Below are 22,045 nucleotides of genomic sequence, written 5' to 3'. Positions count from 1 at the left end.
AAGGCTCGCGCCACCAATGCCCGGCACTGCAGGGATTTCTTATGAGAGTTTGGGGAATACAGTTCGGGTCCTCACGCATCTCACCCACTGAGCCATCTCCCATATGTTGTTTTGAAGTAGTGTTAGTAGTTAGTTAGTTAGTTAGTCTTACTAAGGGTACAAAAAGTTAACTTTAAGGTCTCTGTCTGTGTAAACACTTGCAAGTATGTGCTGGTCTAATCACTGACAGGCTCTGAGGCATCAAGTAGAAATTGCAAAAGGAGGGGAAATGGGAGTGGGAGTTAGAATTATATGAGGATAAAGGAATGCCAATTTTTAAAGGTTTCTCAGGTCAGATAGTCTGGGTTGGAATCATGTTCTCCATTTTCTAGTGTATTAAGCTTGACTTTTTATTGAAATAATAAGGAAGTGCACACATTTTTCTAACCTGAACAGATCCATGTGCCCATACCAGATCAGAAAGAAGGACAGTACAGACATGGCCAGAAGGCCACCCACACGCTGGTAAGTGCCTTGGTCTCCCTCTACCAACCCAAGATCTCTCCTGTGAGGACAGTACTGCCCACCCCCTGAGGTTGTCCTGAGGGTTAGACAAGCTTCTACCTGCAGGGCAGTCAGGATGGTGGAGTGCTGGGCTAACGCTGATTGTTGTCATGAATCTCTACAGACACTTAGGCCGTATCTCTGTTTCCTTCATCTGGAGATAGCGCAGGGCTCAACTGAGACAGCCTCTGGTCTCCAATAGGCTGGATGTAGAAGGGCACCAGCATCGACCTGATGATGCTCAGATGCGGTACACATTTAACCCAACATGAAATGTTCAAGACTTTATTAGCTGTGTGACACTGCATGCCCCCAAGGGACCCAGACGTTGTCATGGAACTCTCGGGTAGAGGGGCTAGGGGCTGGAGCTCTGTCTTTTAGGTACACCATGGAGGACACCGCTAACTCCAGCCACTTTAGAGGCTTTTGATGAAAGGTCTGGTCTACCCTGGCCTTGGTTCTGGCCTTTTGAGGCAAAGGATGACTCTGAGCTGGGAGGTGATCACTTGCAGCCCCAAGCAAGACTCAAGATCAGAAAACTCCCTTCTTCACTGACGCTTTGAAGCAACCCTCTGCCTGGCTTGCTGATTACATGGAACCCCAAGAGGGCTGGACCAAGTCCTGAGCCTCTCCGCTCAGGCCATCCTCACCTGGCTCAGTAGTCTATAGTTTCTCTGAGAAAACGGTTTTCAGAGTTTCAGGCAAGGGCCGTCTGGCTCTCCCGAGAGGTTTAACTCCCATCTCACTATATTTCAGTTCCTTCATGGTAGCTTTTAATCTTGGGACCCAATGGCTCTAACTCCTTGTGAAGCCAGGATCTGAACTGTGCCTCTGGAACTCCAGCTGCTTGGGAACAGAGCTGAGGTCTTTAGGAAGGGAGGGAAAATGGGGACCACTGATGAGTCCCTGTACTTCCAGGGGACAGAGAGATGAGGCCAGAGGTGTCAGGAGCCCCTCAGGCTGTTCTTGTTCTGAGGATGGTACGGGAGTTTGGTCCATTGCCACAGCCAAGTGATGCATCCTGGGGGAGAAATTCCTGGGCTTCTGAATATGTTTGTTCAAGTCACCATAGCTTAGGGTCTGGGGGAGAGGCAAAAGAGGTGTGTGGAGCCCAACCCCCACCTCCAGGTCAGACTAGATATGTCTTCATTTTGTGCATGAGTGTGTGTGTGTGTGTGTGTGTGTGTGTGTGTGTGTGTGCATATATATGAGTGTTGTATATAAATGAGTGAGTATGTGTATGTATGTATGTATGTATGTATGTATATAGATGTATATATATGAGTGTTGTGTAATCTCAGGTGTTTCTCAGGAGATGTCTGCCTTGCCCTTTGTGAGAAGGTCTCTCACAAGGTCCTGGGGCTTGTCAATTATGTTTGACTGGCGGGTCAGTGAACCCTAGGGATCCACTTATCTTTACCTCCCCAGCCTTGGAATTGCATGTATATACTACCTCATCCAGCTTTTTACATGGGTGGTGGGGATCGAACCTGGGTCCTCATACTTGCATGGTGAGCACTTTCCCAACTGAGCCATCACCCCAGTTTCTAAACTGGATATTGATCCACTTTGACTTCTGGGATGGGAACCAGCAAGAACTCTCTACCTGCTCCTCCTCAGAGAGATGGAGGAACCCCAGGGTCTTGTTATCCCTGTCTGAGCTGTGGGGTCTGTGATCACAGGGCTTTGCAGCATCCTGTCCAGGTTGCCCCATCGGGGGTTGTAAACCATAAAAAGGGCAGCAGGAGATACAGCTTCCAGTTGAGGGTGGGAGAATCATGCAGTTGCTTCCAGGGAAACCCTGGGGATGCCCTCATCTCTCACCTGTGCAGAGTGTCCCATAAGAAGCCTGGGCTCTGGACTCTGAGTCACTGAAGTTTCAGGCAACAAGTCCAGGTCACTGGAGGCAGGGGCTCCCAGGATGTAGCCGGTGTGGCCCTGTGGCTGCTGAAGTAGCTGAAGGATGCGGCTGAGGTCTGAGGACATGCGGGACTCCAGTCTGCCAGACAGAGAAGACATGGTCAGAGTCAGGGTCCTGAGAGCAGCTCAGATCCTGAAGAAACCTCGCAACTTTGTGACCTGACCTATTCCCACTGAGTGAAATGACAACCTGGGGCCTACATGAAGTGCTTTCCTCACTAGGATCCACAGCCCTCTCCCAAATTCCCCTTAGCATAGCCTTGTCTTTCGTGACACCAGGGACTAGGCATGGCTCATACCACATTCAGTCCTAATGATGCTTTGAGTAGGTATTCTAATTGTACCCATTTTATGATATGGCAAACTGAGGTACCAGTTGTTGAGCCCAGAGTTTGTTCACATTTTAGCTTATGAGTTACACAGCCATAATTTGAACCTAAGACTGCCGTCCTTGCCTTCACGTCACTCGCCATGCCATCCACAGGAAACGCCCCCTTTCCAAGGACCTCTAGAATTTGTTCTTGCACATGGATGTGCTGCTTCCCCCAAGATATTTCCCTGGCATGAACTCAGGTTTGCTAGAGGAAGCCACCCAAACAGTTATGCTTAGTGACATAGAATTAGAAACCTATGCTGAATGGGTCTGTCATTCTGAAACTCAACCAGGCACCTAGCAATGCCCCTAAAATACCAGGAGGTGGCGCCTACACCCAGCCACATCCTTTGCAGCTGCCCCACCCTTGCTAGGGAGGCTCTCACCTGTTCATCTGGGCCTGGAGCTGCTCTAACCTAGAGCCAAGCTCCCGAGGCCAGCAATCCAGGTCCTGTTGTGGGTTTGGAGGACTCGGGGGCATTTGCTGTAGCAATTCAGGCCAAAGCCCAGATGCGTCCGAGATGCTCAGGGAAGGGGCCGCACCTTCGGGAGGTAAGGGGACAGCCTTGGCTATACTGATTCTACAGGCCTGTTCCTTCTCACCAGAGCCCAAGTGCTCCCCCTACTTGTCATGTGAATACAGTATGAGGAGTGGCTCTCCTTATCTGGGAGCTCCGAGGACAAGGTCCTGTTCTTATGGAAGTCCTGGCTTCCAGGACCCAACTGGGTATATCCCTGAGTTGGGGGAGTTCAGCTTAAATGGACTGGTCAGGGTGGGGACTTCCAGGCCTGGTATCATTACTTATAAAACTTCAGCCTGGGGAGGTGTGGGGATCTCCTGGTACCTTGATATAAAACCTCAGGCACTTGGCTAGTACTCAGTCCTGAAAGCAATGCCCAGCAACCAGTGAGCTCTCCCTCTCTCCCTCAGAGGACACAGGCTAGCAGGGCTTGGAAGAGTGATAAAGGCTTCTATTCCTTTGCCCAAGGAAGACTCTCCCCTACCACTGAGTGTCTGAGAAACTTGTTTTCAAGGAGAGGCAGAATAGAGGGGACACTAAGAGGAGATGGAGACTGAGCAAGGCCCTAGGCAGGGGCCATCTGAACTCACCTGACTGGCTATCATTGATGAAGAAGGCTTGGGGTTCTTGGTTGCTTGGGGCCTGTCGGGGTGATGACTGGAGACCCCCATCTGCCTTGTAGGGAACAAGAACAACAAGTAACAGGGACCAAAGCTGGGACAGGGTCTCTTTTTTTTTTTTTTTTGTTCCTCCCTGTCCCTAGTTTCCCTCTCTGGCTCTTGTAACAGCTGGATGAAAAAGCAGAGACAGGTGTCTGGGCATACCACGGGAGCTCTAGTTGGCTTCCTCTACTAAGAGGGCCTCCAGCAGGGGAACAGGTTTGGAGATGATGACCTCATATCGGGTGACCAAACAGAGTCCACTAGAAAAGTCTTTAGTAGTCCTATGAATGGTAAGACTTGAGGGTGGGCAGCATTTTCTTTGCCTTTTCTCCAATGTCCCAACACCTCACACCTCAGCCTGGGCCAGTAAGTACTGTCTTTTGGTGAAGACTGGGTCTGGAACCCCTCAATTTAGTGGTATCCATGGTAGCATTCTTGGCTCCCCCCTTTCTGGCACCATGAGACTTGAGGACACCTTGGGCTTACGGTTGACTCAGGCCACCTAAGACCATGGAGACTACATTCCTTCTTCCATAGTGTCCAGCCACTAGACACAAAGGCCACCAAATGGCTCCCAATCACTAGGCCAACCAAGCAGTGTACTTACTGGATGCCTCTTGTGCAGTTCAAGAAGAGAACAGAGAGTCACAGAGGGAAAACATGGGGATGGATGGTCACAGTAAGAAAATCTACCTTAGCACACACTCTAGAACAGTGGTTCTCACCCTTCCTAATGCTGGAGCCCTTTAATACAGTTCCTCATGTTGTGGTGACCCCAACCATAAAGTTATTTTCATTGCTACTTCATAACTAATTTTGCTAGTGATATAAATCATATTGTAAATATCTGTGTTTTACGATGGCCTTAGGTGATCCCTGAGGAAGGGCTATTTGATCCCCAAAGGGGTTGTGACCCACAGGCTGAGAACTCTGCTCTAGAAGCTGTACACCAAGCCTAGGCCATGACAGTCCTTCTCCTGAGGCTAGGGGATTGTGGCCAGCAAATAATGGAGATACCAAGGCTCAGTACCCAGCCTTAGCCATGGTACCGCTGACAGGCAGTCCTCCCTCTCTCTTACTAATTGATTTCAGACTCTTCCTCTGGGATGGCTTCTCAGAACTTCCATTGAATCTATAGTGCTCACTCTCCTTAGCAAACTGGATGTACTGGCTAGTTTTATGTCAACTTGACATGAGCTAGAGTCATTTGGGAAGAGGAAACTTAATTGAGAAAATGACCCCCACCAAATTGGCCTGTGGGCAAGCTAATGGTGCGGTGTCCTGGCTGATGTTTGACAGCCCAGCTCTCTGTGGGCAGTGCCACCCCTTGGCTGGTGGTCCTGGGTGCTATATGAAAGCAGACTGAGCAAGTCATGGGAGAAAACCAGTAAGCGGCATTCCCCACAACCTCTGCATCAGCTCCTGATTCCAGGTTTCTGCTCCAACTTTCTTGGATGATGGACTAAAAGCTGTAAGATGAAATAAACCCTAAGCCTCCCCAACTTGATTTTGGTCATGGTGTTTTATCCCAGCAATACTAATCCTAACTAAGATACCCCAGAAACTGGATGTCTCTTGCATACCCTTATGGCGTCTTTGGCTCTTTAAATGAATGTCATTTTATTTCTCCTGGATTGCTGAGTGATAAGCTTGAAAGACAGCTGTATCACCATGCCTGGCACCATGAGCCCTCGGGATGCCAGAGCCCCAGAGCCCCCCCCCTTTTTTTTAAAGCTTAGCGCCATGTGATGGGAAAGCATGGACTTTAAAGCCAGACAACTTGAGTTCATAGTTTTGGCTCTTCCATTTACTAGCCATATGGCTCTGGCCAATTTACTTACCCTCTCTGATCCTCAGTTTATTCATTTAGATAATAGAGATACGAACATTCACACTCAAGAACAAGACTAAATGAAACAACAGAAGAGAAAGCCAGTACTTAGCTCACAGTAGCTGCTCATTAAATGGGAGCTGTCTAGGAATAGCTGTCTATTTAGTGCTATGTTGGCCATAGTAGGTACAGGACACCCCAGCAAAGGATGCAGCAGGAGTTGAGGGGAAGGAGCAAGAGCCAAATGAGTCCCTTAGGCCAGGTAGGCCAACTCCTTAGCAGGCTGGCTGGATGCTATCCACAACCAGCTCTCTGTGAACCACCACCACCCTGGCCCACAGGCCCAGACTCACGTCCCGCAGGTTGAAGGTGACCTCTAGCTTATTCCAGAAGGTGTCTGCAAAGGCGGGGTACAGGTCCAGCACCTCCAGCAGGTCTGCTCGATGGATTTTGTGCAGGTCACAGTAGGTCAGGGCACGCACGTCTGCACTAGATTTGCCTGGCCTGGCATGGAGACTAACAGGCTCCCCAAAGATGTCATTCTTCCCTGCAGGCAGAAGGATAGTGGTCCCTCCAAGTCCTGGATCCCTTATGAAGACCTTTTCTCAGGGCCCCTGGACTGTGATCTTCCTACCTCCCACCCCAGAGATCCCATAGAGCTGGGGCCTGGTGCTGGGGGCCTGAGGACAGGGTGCACGTTGCCTCAGATTCCCTCAGCTGCTCCTGCCCTGAGAAGATGGGTTCTTTTTCTTTTTTCTTTTTTTTTATCTCACCCCCTCAGAACCATCTTCTACAAGAATGTCCTTTTCTTTTGCTTATACTCTCTAGCACAGTTCCCATTCTGGCCCAGGGTACAGTAGACAGTCAAAGACACTAGAGGTTCCTTGCCTGATTTCTTTCTGCTCCCCTAGAGCCACTGACACTATGGAGCAGATGACAGAGGACCCAAGGACGGGAGCTTCTGTTTCTTTGTCTTCTTACTCTCCATTGTACAAGCAGGGATGCAGCATGGCCCTGGCAGGACAACCCTGGGCAGCTACCTCCTGTCTGCACTTGAGTGCAGAATGATGTCTCCTACTCCACTGTGCTGTTTGCAGGGGCAGAGGTGGTGGTTTTTGGAAAGTATTTCTCAAAGCAAGAGGTCCCAGGCTAGGTCAATGTAAGGCACAAGGAGAGATGGACTCTCAGGGTAGATATGGGGTAGACAGTCAAGGTAGATGATGCAAGCACTAGTTCCTTTCAAAGCCAGGAACTATGCTGACGATGGGATATAAACATAAGTAAGGGACTCTCCCATAAGGAGCCCTTCAAACCCTAAAAGGCTGAAGTTGCCAAGCCTTACAGAATTATCTCTCTTAGAATTGGATGCAACCAAGAACTCTGGACCATGAAAGAGGTAGGGGCTCATACTGCCTAGCATTGTTAGGACAAGGAAGGCAGAGGAGTTTAGAAGGAGTAAGATTCCAAGAGAATCAAGGCCTGGGCCCCCAGAAGGAAGGGAAATTGGGCATAAGAAACAGAATGTGGTCATCCCTGCATAGTCAAGGCTGATGGAAGAGAAGCCAGAGTCACAAGTGCCATGGACCATGGTTTCTTTGATTCCTACGGCCCCCAGGTAAGCCTAGCCTTGTGGCACTGTACAAAGGACACTACTAGTTTAGCACAGACAGAGGGATTGATGGAGGCTAGGCATGTGCCATCAAGAGAACAGGATGGAAGGGTGGGGACTGGGGCTTAGAGAAAGAAGGGACTTGCCAGGGTCACACATGGAATCCTGAACCTGGATATCAGGCAATGCAATACCAACCTTCATTCTTCAACACATGAAAAATTGTGATATAATGTCTATTTCTACTCAGCACATGATGAGAGGATTTCTTGTCTCTCACTGAAACTTAAATTGGACCAGCTTCTTAATTATTAATATTAATTATCCCTCCCATGCAGGTGGCATTTGTAACATGGCTTAGATAAAAGGAAAGGAATCACAGCAGAGCCCATGCTGTAGGTCAGCCTGGAGAATGTCTGGGCCTCACAGAATGACAGCATGAACCGAGGCACCGGAGTCACAGGGTGATAGGAAATGGTTGTCTCGCTGCATTGTGGGGTACTAGGGGAGGGAGACTAGACTCAAAGACTAACTTGATTGGGTGGACTCAGGGGTTTACATTTGTCCACAGGCCTTAGGGACCTATCAAAGGGTTCTGAGTGAAAGGAATCTGTGCAGACATGCATCAGTTGCCTTTCAGAGGACAGAAATGCTGAGGATGTACCTAATGCAAGGCCTCAGGACAGAGCTCCTGGCACCTGCCCAGGAGAGCCAGACCCAGTTGAGGCTGGTGTAGAAAGCATATCTGTCAGTAACGCAAACAGTGCTCTGTGCATGACTGCATGAGGGCAGAGGTCCAGAAACTGGCAGGGTGCCCCTGCGGCTGGCTTTAGCCCAGACAATGGAAGGGCAGGGGATGCTGAAGAGGCTGCCTTGGAGGGTTAGTGATAGTGTCAAGCTGGGATGTATTGCGCTTGGTCTGGCTTTTTAAAATTTCATTTCATTTTTTCAGACAGGGTCTCTTAGAGCCTAGACTAGCTTTGAGCATGTTGTCACCATACCTGATGAATGTGGTGCTGGAGATGGAACCCAGGCCTTCATGCATGCTAGGCAAGCACTCTACTAACTGAGCCACATTCCTGGAAGTCTGCCTGTCTTAATCTAAGGGGACATTGGAGCCAGGACACAGCTCTGAGGATTCTTGTGGCTCAGGCTGTGAGAATAGGGGGTTGGCCCACATGAAGCTATGACGTGAGATGAGAGTGGAATGCCAGCCCTGGGTGACTAGCCACTGAGGGCAGGGTGATGGAGAAGAAAGGACAGAGAGGGCTGCAAGAGAACCAGGTCATGGAGATCAGAATGGGATATGGCTGAAGTCAGAGATGAAGGACAAAGAAGATGCAAATAGAGGACCTTGAGATACTTGAAGTCAATAGTCAAAGTCACATGGCAGGTGAAGAGCTGTGTTAAGGATTCTTTGAACCAGGAATAAAATTCACTGGGGCCAGCAAGATGGCTCAGTTAATGTGGCCAAGCCTGACAACCTAAGTTTGATTGCTAGAGTCCACATGGTTGGTGGAAGGAGCAAATAGGCCAAGTTTTTCTGTGGCGTCTACCTGTCTGCCCAATGAATAAATTAAATAAAAAAAAAAAAACCAAAAAACTTTTAAGGCTTGGAGAGACGACTCAGCAGTTAAGAGTACCGATCACTCTTCCAGAGAATCCAGGTTCAAGTTCCAGCACCACAAGGTAGTTCACAACTGTCTGTAACTCCAGTTCCAGGGGATCCAACACCCTTGCACAGACATACTTGCAAGCAAAACTCCAATGTACATAAAATACAAATAGATAAATTACTAAAAAAACAAAACAATAACAACAACAACAACAAACCTTTAAAAAGCTCTCTGATACTCATGTTGGTGTCCTGGCCCATGGCTGGTCAGTAAAAGGCACCACCACACTCATTAGGAAGAAGGCAGTCCCAGTAGGGCCTCTCCAACCTCAATGCGTGTCAACCCCCATGACCCACCTAGAATGGCCACGACCACGTCATCGCGCAGGATCTCGATGGAGCCTCGAGAGATGAAGTAGAGCGTGGAGAGCACGTCGCCCAGGTGCACCAGCGTGTCCCCAGGCGGCGCGTGTGTGGTCTTGAACTTGACCGCGAGCGCGCGCAGGCACCCCTTGCTGGCACCATGGAAGGCGGGGCAGTGCTGCAGTAGCGCTCGGTGCAGGTGCAGGCAGATGTCGGCCTGCAGGCACTCGGGGAAGCCCTTCAGCACCTGCGGGTGGGGGGCGTGGCGAGTCCCTCCGAGCACAGCTGGGGCTATGGGTGTCGTGCGGAGGTGTGGGGGTGGAGTGGGGGTGGGGGGCAGTCTGCGCCGGGCTGCGGACCGCCCCCAGGGCGTGAGTCGCAGCTGGTGGCCCACCCACTCCCAATCAGGGCTGCAGGGCTCACCGCGTTCATGTCGATGCCGTTTGTGTAGGACCAGGCGTGCTGGAAATACTCTTCCAGGCGCTGCCGCAGCGGGTTGGGGATCTGGTGGAAGCGAATGAACTCCTTGACACGCAGCATCTGCGTGTGGTAGCGCGCAGTGCCCGAGTACAGGCGCTGGATGATGGCTGACACGTTGCCGAAGATGCTGGCGTACATTAGCGCTAGGGGCGGGGCGAGATGTGAGTAAGGGGCTCTGGGGTGACTCCTGGCTTCCCAGTCCTTGCAGAACCCCGGGGAAGGCCCCCTCTTTGTCCATGATGAGAGCAGAAGTGCACCACGGATAGCACTAATGCACACACAAGGGACAAAGGCCTCGGGCTAATGCCCTCCTGACTCTACTTTGTGCAGCCTGGCATCCAGGCTCAGAGGCCAGATTTCTGCGAAGAAAAAAACTAGGGCAGTCCCCCGTCGTCGTCCTCCCCCCTCCCCCCGCCCCCAAGCTCCGTTTGTTTTCTCCTTCGAGTTGCAAAAAAAAAAAAAAAAAAAAAAAAAAAAAAAAAAAAAAAAAAATACAGGGAAAACTCTTAGTCTCTCATTTTCACCTTTCCCCCCTTTCCATTTCCCTGTTTTTGTTTTTCTAAACAAAATTTCCACACCACCTCTAGAGTTCTTAAACCGGGTGTTTTGGGGGGCAGGGAGCTCTGTGGCAAGACTGTGGGCATCTGGCCTCCCAGCTGACCCCTGGGCTGGCCCTGGGACTAGAGGCTTCCTAGCTGTGGGTCTCTGACAAAGTCAAGACCTTTGGCTTCTCTTCTGGAACCTGGGCTCCTAAGGGAATTTGACTTGGATTTCTGAGACTGCGCAAAGGAGTGGCTGGCAGGACCAGCTTCATGGCACATAGCCTGTGCTAAGAGCCCAGGTTATTTCTCAACTGTTACCATCTAAATTTTTAAAAATAAAATTTAAACAAGGGCTCCATGTTTTATTTTACAGTGTGCCCTGCAAATGACCTGACCTAGAGCATCGTCTCAATAGTTGCTAAAATCTCTATACGAGTGCTACACGCCTACACACAAATCCACGTGCTGCACACAAGGGGTAGTAAGTACCCTGCATAGGACAAGGTCACACTCACAGCCAATGAGCATGACGCAGATAGAGAAGACCTTCTCAGAGTTGGTGTTGGGTGACACATTGCCGAAGCCGACACTGGTGAGGCTGCTGAAGGTGAAGTAGAGGGCCGTGACATACTTGTCCTGTACAGAGGGTCCCGAGGCTGGGTCACTGCCATTATAGTGCTTGCCAAGCTGTGCACCCAGGCTGTCCAGCCAGCCAATCTTGGGCTCCAAGTAGGGTCGTTCCACGTTGCCGATGGCGTACCAGATGCAGGCCAGCCAGTGCGCGATGAGTGCAAAGGTGCACATGAGGAGGAAAAGGACAGCGGCCCCGTATTCAGAGTATCGGTCCAGCTTCCGGGCCACCCGCACCAGTCGCAGGAGGCGTGCTGTCTTCAGTAACCCGATCAAGGTGGTGGTCTGGGGGCAGGGAAAGGTGGAGAAAGCCAGGGAGGGATCAGCTCTCGAAAGTCCAACGGGAGCAAGAAGGAGAGACATCAGGTCTGCAGGACCAGGTCAAGGGAGGCTCCTTAGCGATGATACAGCAGTGCATCATGGGAGTGAAGCTAGTTCTCCAGGCAGACAGGAGGGAGAAGGGAGGGAACTCTGTACAGAGCCACAGAGGCATGGAGGTATGGAGTGGTATGGCCCATTCGGGAAACCAAATATAACCTTGCACCTGAATCTCAGAGCAGGAGGTGACAGAACAGTGAGGAAGAAGTCTGGGAAGGTGTGTGGCCACTCCATTGGGTCTGAGGATCCAGAAAGATCTTGGTTTTAACTTCAAAGGTGTTGGGAGCCATAGGAGGTTCTCAGGGAGGTGTGGCAGGGTTGGCTAAGAGATCTGAGACTTGCCCCAGCTGCTGCATAGAGGGGACAAAGGCTGGGGAAAAGGTAGGCATGAAGGCTACTCAGTGCACGAAGCAGCAGTGGGGTGGAGAGGAAAGGGGAGGACTTAGGGATGGTTCAAGGGGGCAGGATTTGGAAAGAAGGATATACTTGATATCCCCTGTTGGATAGGCAGGGTGATTAGAGAATGAATGGAACCTGGAAGGCACGATGACATGCAAATGTTATCATGTTATCTGCAGGAAGCAGAGTGAGCACAGAGAAAGGCTGAGGCAGGAAGGGATGCAGCCTGTGTAGCCCTTTCTAGCTCCACAGTGAGAATGGCTCACAAGGCAACAAAGGAGTAGAGTATTGTCTGTCCCACAGAGATCAGAATTCTAGACCAACTGGCAGCCTAGTCCTCTAATTGGGCTTGCTAAGAGAGAGGGACAGAGGCATGGTCCCTAGGTCTGGAGATAGAGCTAGTCTTTCTCTGGGGCTGGAAGATGGCAAATGTCTGAGCCCCCTCTGTTTCCAACTGCTGTCTGCACCAATGATGTGCGTCACAGCTGTGAGGCAGGAAGGGGCCAGCATAGCTGCGGGTGTGGCATGGATCAGGTGTGCTCACCTCATCTGAGCCAGTGCGGAAGATAAGCAGGTCAAAAGGAATGGCCGCCACCATGTCAATGAGGAACCAGCCCTTGAAGTAGTGGACAGCAATTCGTCGGGGGTGGCTGACCACCTCATCATTAGTGTTGACATAGGTGGTTCTGAAGTTGATGACGATATCCACAACAAACATGACGTCCACGATAAGGTCCACCACGGTGAGAGGGCTGCAGGTATAGCCACAGGTACCACGCTGTGATTCGTCCTGGTCGCTGAGCAGAAAGGCGGCAGAGTAGGGTGTGAAGACTGCTGTGTAGATGACCAGAAGCAAGATGAGCCAGTCCCACACGGCTTTGAAGGGGCTGTAGTGTAGGATGGTACCTCGGTGAATGCGCGGTGCCTGAAGCTTATACTCCGGCAGCACATCTGCGCCCAGGGACAGGACCTGGGATGGAAGCCATGGTTGGTCAGTGGGAACAGGCAGCACTAGTAAGACGGGTCTACATGGAGGATCCTGGACAGGGGAGTAGGCATGGGTAAGTCACATGGGTCATGAAGGGCAGGGTGACAAAGGAAGGGCACACAAGGAAACAAATTCATAAAGGGTGAGGACACAGCTCTGCCACATGGTTGATGGCAGGAAGCTCACAAGCTCTCTCAGAAACAGCCCCTCTTGGGGTGAGCAGGGCCAGGCCTAGTGTCATCTTGATTATGTTCCAAAGAAGAGTCTGGATTGAGATAGCTTGGTAGGCTGTTTGTCTTCAATAGGCTTTGGAGGCTTACTGGTTTTGTTTGTTTGTTTTAGTGCTAAATATTAAGCCCAGGGCCTTATTACACACGGCAGACAAGTGTTCTACCATTGAGCTAACTTCCCAACTCAAGTTTGGGGTTTTTGATGGGAACAAGTCACTTCCAGGTGAGTCTTCATTCCTGAGGGCCAGTGAGGGTCTTCCCTGGACCAACTCTCAGAGCATCCCATGGAAAGAGCCAAATTTGGGTTGGAGTTTAGCCAGTCTGGGTACTCAACAGGTCCTGGGCTCAATGGGGCTCCATCTACATCACTCATGAGTCATTGCACTCTGTAAAGTGCTTCCTTTCATCTTTGGTACCCTTACCTCCAAGCCTATAACAACTATTACCTTAGCAACACACAGTTGCTAAGACAGAAGCCAACAATTCCCAGGCTCTTCCCAGATGCTTAACATGAAACAAGGCATCTGGGATATTAGGAAGGGCATATGCTTTGAAGCCAGACACTCCAGGCTAAATTCAAGGGCTGCTATTTGTTTCATCTGTGCCTTGGGGCAAGCCATGTAACCTGTGATGCCCTTGTTCCCTCGTATGTAAGACAGGACAACAAATTGCATAGGGTTGTGAGTACACAAGACATATCTGTTTGCTTCTAGGTCATTCCTACTCTATCATCCTACTTTGATACCATTCCAAGAGGATGGGATTGATGAAGGATTGACCACTGACTCCTCCATCATCAGTTCTGTCTTAAGGAATTCAGCCGAGCAAGGTTTTGTTGATCTTGCAGACAAGATCATGAGTAGATGGGATCACAGGGAGAAAGAAATCAATCCGAGGACTGACTTCCACTAAAGTGGTCCTGATCATTCAGATCAGGTGTTCTGGTATCCAGACACCTCAGCGGGAGCCACAGCGTTCTGCTGTGTCCAGCTATCAGCTTTCGCCCATCCTTTACTTTCCCAGGAAGCCACTTGGGAACCCATATAGACTTGGACTTTCTTTTTTAATTTTTTCCTACTCTGATATGCGGCTCTGACCCCATGGTTACTCATCTCAGTAGCCTGTGTCTCTTCACCTAGCCAGCTCTGGGTCCACGTGGACTTTCAAGCAGGACCCAACCAAAGCATCCCTGGCCACTTGAACTCTGATGCAAAGTTGCAGGTCATGTTGTCACATCCTGGGATGTCAGAACTCTCCTCTCTGCCAGGCCTTTTCTTGTCTATAAGACTAAATTGGTCTCCTCCACACCTGGGATCTGGCATTGGCTTTGCTTCAGATGACAAGGGGCAGGAGAGGAATTGTACTCTTCTCCACGGCTTAACAAAGCTCATTCTGTCTTTTGAGTTGGCACTATTTAATGTCTATTTAATGTCAATGGGTCCTCAGAGACCATTTGGCCTAACTCTTTTCTGCACATGAAAGCTCTGAGGCCCAAAGGTAGGGGTGTCCCTTGTACAAGGTCACACAGTGAGTCAGTGCCAGGATCCTGCAGGGTTCTATTCATTTCCTCTGGAAGAATCAGGCCAATAAGCCCCATGAGAAGGGACTTTTTGGAGTCAGCCAAAGCAGAGGATCCATGAAGGGACATTTGCCTTGGGCTGACCAAATAGAAGTTGAGCTGGAGTGGTATAGAGGGGTGGGTCCCCAGGAGGTTGTTCAAAGTTAGCTTAGAGGTACCAGCACAGCCCCACCTCTGCCGGGCAATATCCTCTGTGCATATTGAGGTGGGAAGCGACCACCATGCCCTGGAATTGGCTGGGGCAGGGCTCATGTAATTCCCCGCTTCCTCTCCTTTGCTTCGTATGGTCTTGATCCTCTGTGCCATTCCTTCCTTGTGATGGCAGAGCCTTACTTAGGCAGGCTCTATGGTGGCCTGTGTGCTTCCTCCTCCTCCCCCATTCCTGCATCTCCAGGCCTAAAAGGAACTCATGGGCCTTGCTAATCTCAACCTCTGCTGGTTTCAGAGCTGGGACTCAGGGCTGTAGTCTCAGGGCACAAACTGTCCAGGAGGAGGCCAAGGACTCAGACCAAGTTTGTGAGGGGCTTTGACAAGTCACATCTCTCTCTGCTTAGTCCAAGGCCTTGGAAGGGACCCTGGAGGTCTGACATAGCCCACCACCCCTGCCCTGCAGACTCATACCTGGGTGACCTTTTCAGTGACATTCTGCGTCCGCTCCACCACCTTGTGGGGAGCAATGATCTCAATCTCTGTGGCGGAGCCCGAGCGGTGCTTCTCCAGGTTGAACTCCACAAAGTTGAGTGTAAACTGCGGGATCTGGCTGACGGTTCTGTACTTGCCCCTGCCTGGGCCAGGCCCCTGTCCACTCGGCCTGCTGTGAGAGCCCTCTGAAAGCAGGGTCAGGGTCAGAGCAGCCAGGGCCAGGGTGGTGGCCTTGTCTCTCTCTCACCAGTTATCCCCTGACAGTACTTACCAGAGCCCAGGAAGCTGTGCGACAACAGACGCTGGGTCAGGCTTCGGCTGCCACTCTTGGCCAGGAGCTGGGCCAGGTCCTCGAAATTTAGGATAAACATGATGACAGCACCATCCTCATTCTTCACCGGTACCACATCCACCAGGCAGCGGAAGCTGGAGGCTGCAAGCCCCATTATTGGGGATAGGGTCGGTCACTGAGGAGGCCTGGCTAAGGAAGGGCCTGAGTGAAGGTCAGGTGAAGGATATCCACTAGAGAGAAGAGGCCTGGACGGTGACCAGAGCTATTTGGCAGAGGGTGGGTGAAGCTGTCCAGCAGGTCCCCCCCCCCCAGCTTCCACAGGGCAGAGCTGCTCATTAGGAGATAATATGGCATCAGGTCCAGTTCATGCTCAGCCTTCAGCTCAGGGCTTAGCCCTGAGGTTTGCTTCTGTGGTAATTAAAACTGAGCAGATGGGGGTGGATTAAAGGGGGGGGGGTGAGGGAGGGCATGCCATCCTCCTGTAGTTCTGGATGGCCCTGGGCTCAGATCCCATATAACCATCCCACGAAGATGCCTGCTTCCCTGACACTGGAAGGGAATTGCTAGGAACACGTCAAGTGCTGGGCATGGAGCCAACTGGCACATTAGGCCTAAGGAGGTCCTGGTAGCAGGCAAATGAGAGCTCTGAGAAACTGATTGGTTGGAGCTGGCGGGAGATGTGGGGTGAGGACCCCAGACACTCAGCAGATAAGAGATGGGGGGGTAAGGGAAGGGTCTCATCTTTGAGGATAGAGCTGGAATGTGCACCCAGGCAGAGGCTGGGGCCAAGGAGTAGACAGGGTAGTGACCTGAGGGGCTAAAAAGGGAGGGAGAAGGCATTGTGGAAACAGAACATCTTAGTGTCCTAGATCCAGCTGTTGGTACCTTAAGCCTCTGCCCACACTATCCTCTCCTTGCTCTAGAGTCTCACCATTGGCTCACTGGCAGATGGATCAATATGAATTAAAATGCTGCCTATCTCTGAATCCAGCCTGGGAGCGGACACCCCTTAGGTGTACTATATGTGTTAACTCAAACTATCGTTAGGTGTCAGTTGCAAAAGGCAGGATCCCTGGGGACAGCAGGCTCAGGTGACCATGCAGATCAGAAAGCCGGGCTGCTTTTCCAGAGGACAGGTGTGGGTCTGTGTCACCTATCCCAGGGGTTGCTGATTAACTGAAGAAAGCAAGCTTGAGTGAAATGTGAGGGGACAATGGATGCAAGCTACCTAGCAGGAACACTGCTACTGAGGGGCCACCGGAACCATTCTCACAGACACCTTACTCAGCACTCACTTTTGAACCTGGGGTGCAGCTGCGCCTCCCCCACCCTCCCTCCCGCTGTTCCTCCAGGGAGCAAGGAATCTCCCAGATCAGATTCCTGGACTCCTAGGCACCAGGCAGCCAGCTGCCAGCTGCTGCCTGGGCCCAGGGGAGACATCCACACCAGAGACACTGCCTGCCTGTTGAGTCACTCCTGGGCTCACAGTGCTACAGTGACTCTGGTCAGTGTGGGGCACAGTGATGTTCCTGTCCCTAAGGCCACACTATGCTCTCAGTCTCTCTGGCACTGGGGAAATCAGCCTAGTACCAAGTGGGGAAGGCATAGAGCCAGGCAGAAGTGCAGGTGCACCAGACTTTCTATGCCAGGGCTATCTCCAACTGGTTGTACCCCACTGATCCAGTCTTGGAATGGAGCCTTGTATCAGAAGGGCTAGGAAGTTAGTGGGGTTCTTTTGTGGCTTTCTGTGTCCTGCCTACCATGCGGCGTACTTTGGTAGTAGATGGGAGGCTAGAAGGATTGGAAAAAGCCAGGGTTCTTTCTCTACCTACAACCTAATCTGGCTATGCTTGAACTTATGGCTCAGAGCCCACAAGTAACTGGGCCAGTGAAAGAGGGAGTGAATTGTCCTTGTTTGTGCTCAGGAATGGCAGTGTGCCAGCATCCTTGTTCTGTCCCTGGAGGAAGCGCCAGTCTCTGCCTGTTTCTTTCTTCTAGGAGTTCCTTTCTGGCCCCTAGAACACCCTACTTCTGCTCTTTCACCCCCTGGCTTTGTTCATCATGTTTCTTTATAATTCATATCCCTTCCCTTCCCCACCCTGACTCTCTCTTCAACACAGCCTGCTTGTTGTCTTTTACATTCTGGCAGTCTGAGTTTGAAACCCAGGACCTCATGCATGCAAGGCAAATGCTCTCCCATCAAGCCATACCTCTTGGCCTGCCCCAATCTCTTTATGAACACCTTACCTAGTAATGGGCTGAGAGCCTTGGGGCTGATGCTGTGAGCTGATGCTGCCAGGACGGTGGCTGCATCATACTGTTCATGGCTTTACCATTCTGGCATTTGCAGGTGAGCATGTGGAAGACACAGGGGGAGAGTGAGGACAGCCCCTGACCTCATCCTTGCCTGCTGTCCTTATCAAGGGCTACAGACTAGAGAAATTCCAGGTTGTCTCTAGTCTATCTTGGCTATTAGGGAACTCTGGTTTGGGCTCATCAGAGTGTAGACTGGACTTGGTGAAGGTACTCAGAGCTAGAGCCTCTGACAGGGTGAAGAACCTGAGTGCTGCCTGTGCCTCCAACTGGACAGTTATCAGTTCCAGCTCTGCTACAGTCTCCCTTCCTTAGCTGTTAGGGTTTTTCTTTCCTGACAGGGAGATGGAAGAAAGGCTCTGATTTCTCTGGTTCTCTGACTGGGCCATTTTTCTCAAGTACCCTGGCCTGTGAGCTGGCTATGCAGACACATAACCGTAGCTCAGTGGATACAGACTGTGACTTGAGTTTCCCCTTCTAAAGGGAAAGAGGAAGCTGGGCATGGTGGCACATGCCTTTGATTACAGCACTTGGGAGGCAGAGGCAGGCATATCTCTCAGTTAGAGGCCAGTTTGGACTACAGGACAGTTTGAGTTCCAGGACAGCCAGAGGTACACATTGAAACTCTGCCTCAAAAAAAAAAAAAAAAAAAAAAAAAGAAAGAAAGAGTGGGGTGGAGGGCGGATTGTAAATAAACCAAATAGGGATGTGTTCAGGACCCCTTCCCAGCTTCCTGGTGTCAGGAGTTGGGGCTAAAAGAGAGGAAGTCACCATTAGGATGACTTTCAGCAGGATTGTGTAATGCATATGAATGTGACTTTCTTTTTTTTTTTTTTTAAAGAGCCACATGGCCAGAGTGGACTGTTAGTGTGAACATAAGTTATCTGAGCACCTCAGGACAATGCAGGTCCTCTTTTTGGTTTCAGGCCAATTAAGAATGGTCCAGGTGGCCAAAGGCTTATATAACAGGACAAGGAAGGTCTGAAAGTGAAATGGTGAAGACTAGAACTATGGAGCATCAGATATGTGGGTGATTTTCTCTTTTTTACCTGGAGCCAGTCTCCAAGACTAGGTTCCCAGGGTCCTTTCTGTTGTCTAAAGAACCTTGACAGACTTCTGAAGACCCAAATCTTGATCTCAGGGGCCACGACTTGGCTTTGAACTCTGCCCTTTGTCTAGGCAACTACAGTGTCTGAAAGCCCTGATCTCCCCTCCCCAGGAGTCTACGATTGCCTCTCACTCTCTGGGGTACAGGTGGAGCTCTGGGGTCAAGGAAAAAAACAGAATGGACCTACTCTCTTGCCACCTCTACTTCCTGTTGTTCCTCTGGGACCCTTCTCACTCCTCTGACTGTCACCTCTTCCTTGCAATGATGTGAAGAGGTGAAGTCACAGCTTTTAAAAATATTCTGACTTTGTTAACCCTGTGAGTACAGCCCACCTAAGTCAGACTCTGAAGTCTCCTGCTCTCTGGCTCTATCACAGCACTCCCTACCTGTGACTCACTTGGCTAGTCAGGAGGTAGCCAGGAGCTGAGTGAGAAGCCCTGGAAGCCCATAAACACACACACACACACACACACACACACACACACACACACACACACACACTCACGCACGCGCACACACACACACACTCACGCACGCACACATGCACACACATGCATTTGTATACACATACTCATGTTCCATGCACACACCAAGCCTCTGGAATTTGGGCTCTTAGTACTCCTTGGTCCCATTTCTAGAGGTGCCAATCCTGTTTGTACACTCTGATGACCTCATGCTCTTTTCCATGGGGCAGCTTCTCTCTTCTGAGTATTTCTTCCCCCCAAACTCCTGCCTCCAAGCATGGAGAGAATTGAGGTCCTTTCTTCTTAGGATTACTCAGGACAAACATCTCCAAGGGAGGGTTTCAGTTGGCCCCTGACAATGGGATCTTGGGAAAGGGCCTTCCACACCCATGAAATGAAGGGAGTTATCTAAACCAGTGGTTCTTAAAATTGGCAGCAAATAAGAACCACTGGAGATTTTTTTCCAGATACACCTGCCTGGCTTTACCTTGCACTTTCTGAGTCAGCTTCTCTCTAGGGAAGGTATGTTTTGCAAAACATGCCCCAGGTAGTTCTAATGCAGAACCAGATTGGGGTGGGGATTTCCTGGTGATTTCCAAGAGACTTTCAGTTTCTGATTGTAGTTCCACTATTGTCATGCACTCAGGACCCCGTCCCCTGGAGGGAGACTCAAGGGCTGCTGATATCTTGGTTCTCAGCTCCTGGTTTGTGTTTCTGTCATGTTTTCTGAGGGCTTGGGCAACAGGGACAACACCCAGTCCATCTGGGTAAATCACCTGGTTAAGGCAGGCCCGAGACTCTATCTTCCCAAAGAGCCAGACTTGAGTGAACCAGGCCCACTCTTCTGTTCCAGCCAGCAGCCTCCATGCATTATCTGGCCATAGAGACCTTGGTGGGCTGGGCTGGCTCCTTCCTTAATCCCCAGAGCAGACAGAGATGAGGGAAGTTTAATTTCCGTCCCAGCTGCTTGACAGCTGGGGCTGACAGTGATGGAGTGGGTAGCCAGGAAACGGAGGAGGAGGAAAAGTGGAATAAGAACCTCTGTCTTAGACCAGTGCCAGGAATTGGTTCGGCCCAATCTCAAGTCCCTTAGAAGACAGGCACCCTGTGCTCATTGCCTCCCTCTACTAATAAAACCAAGGCCCAGAGTAGGGATAGAAAATGTCTTTGGCTCTTAGGCCAAACCCTTCCCCCCAGGCCACTCTGTGATGAATGAGAAAGATGGCCTGCAGAACCCCTTGGCCCAACCATGGCTCACCGTCCTTTCGGTAATAGAGGATGTCCACCTTGCACTCTTCAGCCCCAAGCAGGGCCTGTGCCAAGCGGGACACAGCACTGCTTGGTGTGTTAGGGCCTGTGAGGAAGTCACAGGTACAGGGTCGCTGCATCACCTCTACACGGGAGTAGCCAAAGAGTTCACAGAAGCCATCATTGCAGTAAATGATGGCACAGTTTTCCATCTGTGCGTTGGCAATCAGGAACTTACGACCTGGAGTGGGAGGTAGAAGGTAGGAAGACCCTGGCAGCCAGAGATGGGTAGCCAGGAGAGAAATTATAGGGTCCAATGGCGGCTGAGAAGGGGATTTATATGCAGGAGCAGGCAGGGACCAGAATGAGGGAGGTGGAGGTCAGAGGAGGGGAAGGTGTGAGGACCAAGAGAAGTACAGAGGGGGTACAGAGGGGCATGAAGGTGGCATGGAACAGAAAGGTAGGGGTACACAAGTCAGGCCTGAGGGCTGTGGAAAGACCAGCACAGCTAGGGTCAGAAGGGTGGGAAGAAGGCCCCAGAACTCCTGCAACAGTGGAGGGGGTCTGGACCAGGAAGCAGGACTATGACCATCTGGAAGTCAGACCTGCTCATTGGGTGAAAAGCAGGAAGTCAAGCAAACCTCTAGGGAAGGCATGAATGGTCTGGAGGGGTGAGTGGGCCAGTGACTGAGAGGTTTGGGACACCACCAAAACTGCCGTGGGAGGTATAAGAGCTGCATTCTGCCCCAGACAGAGAACATACGAGGTATTGGGGACATAAAAAGAAAAATTTTTGTATTCAGAATCTAACCCTACCCTTCACCTCCTTTTCCTTTTACCCCATCAGAAGTTAGTAAAGTGGCTCCTCCTGCCATCCAACCAGCACGCAGATAGTCCCCCACACCCCCAAACCTCACACTTACTCTGGCCCTCGAACTTGCGGATGATGGTGTCCAGGTAAGTGTTTTGGGGAGCGACGTGGCCCCTGCGGACTGGCATCTTTTCCGTAGCAGCACTTGCTGGGAGTCACCCGAGACCTGGCTCCTGGTGTCTCTGTCAGTCTGGGGCTCAGCGGCCTCTGGCTGGGGTGGGCGCCGCCCCCGGGGAGGGCTGTCGGCCCCGCCCGCCCTCCAGCGTCTGCCCTCCCCGCCCTCGCTGGTCCTCCCCCGCCCACGGCTCGGCGCGCCTCCTCCCTCACGAGGCTCGCTCCCGGGAGCTGTCCGCATCGTGGTGCTGAAATAAGCCAAGAGACGGCAGCAAGGCGGGGTCCAGGACCCGGGCAACTTCTCTGATTTAGAGGGGGGCTCTGAATCAT

General features: G+C 51.1%; 1 protein-coding gene across 1 annotated transcript; it reads right to left on the bottom strand.

Moving 5' to 3' along the window:
- Nucleotides 1-1,338: 1,338 nt before the first annotated feature.
- On the bottom strand, nt 1,339-21,729 carry Kcnh6 (potassium voltage-gated channel subfamily H member 6). Its single transcript, XM_027427845.2, has 13 exons — nt 21,654-21,729; nt 20,741-20,971; nt 15,577-15,738; nt 15,285-15,490; nt 12,411-12,836; nt 10,975-11,374; nt 9,861-10,060; nt 9,432-9,684; nt 6,204-6,397; nt 3,948-4,032; nt 3,223-3,379; nt 2,368-2,542; nt 1,339-1,623 (listed from the first exon to the last, which is right to left on the bottom strand). The coding sequence occupies exons 1-13, from the start codon at nt 21,727-21,729 to the stop codon at nt 1,339-1,341; spliced, it is 2,850 nt and encodes a 949-aa protein (XP_027283646.1).
- Nucleotides 21,730-22,045: the final 316 nt, after the last annotated feature.

The sequence above is a fragment of the Cricetulus griseus genome, chromosome 7 (assembly GCF_003668045.3).
Source record: "Cricetulus griseus strain 17A/GY chromosome 7, alternate assembly CriGri-PICRH-1.0, whole genome shotgun sequence".
In the NCBI taxonomy this organism is placed as follows: domain Eukaryota; kingdom Metazoa; phylum Chordata; class Mammalia; order Rodentia; family Cricetidae; genus Cricetulus; species Cricetulus griseus.
This window is presented reverse-complemented; position numbering and strand designations above follow the sequence as displayed.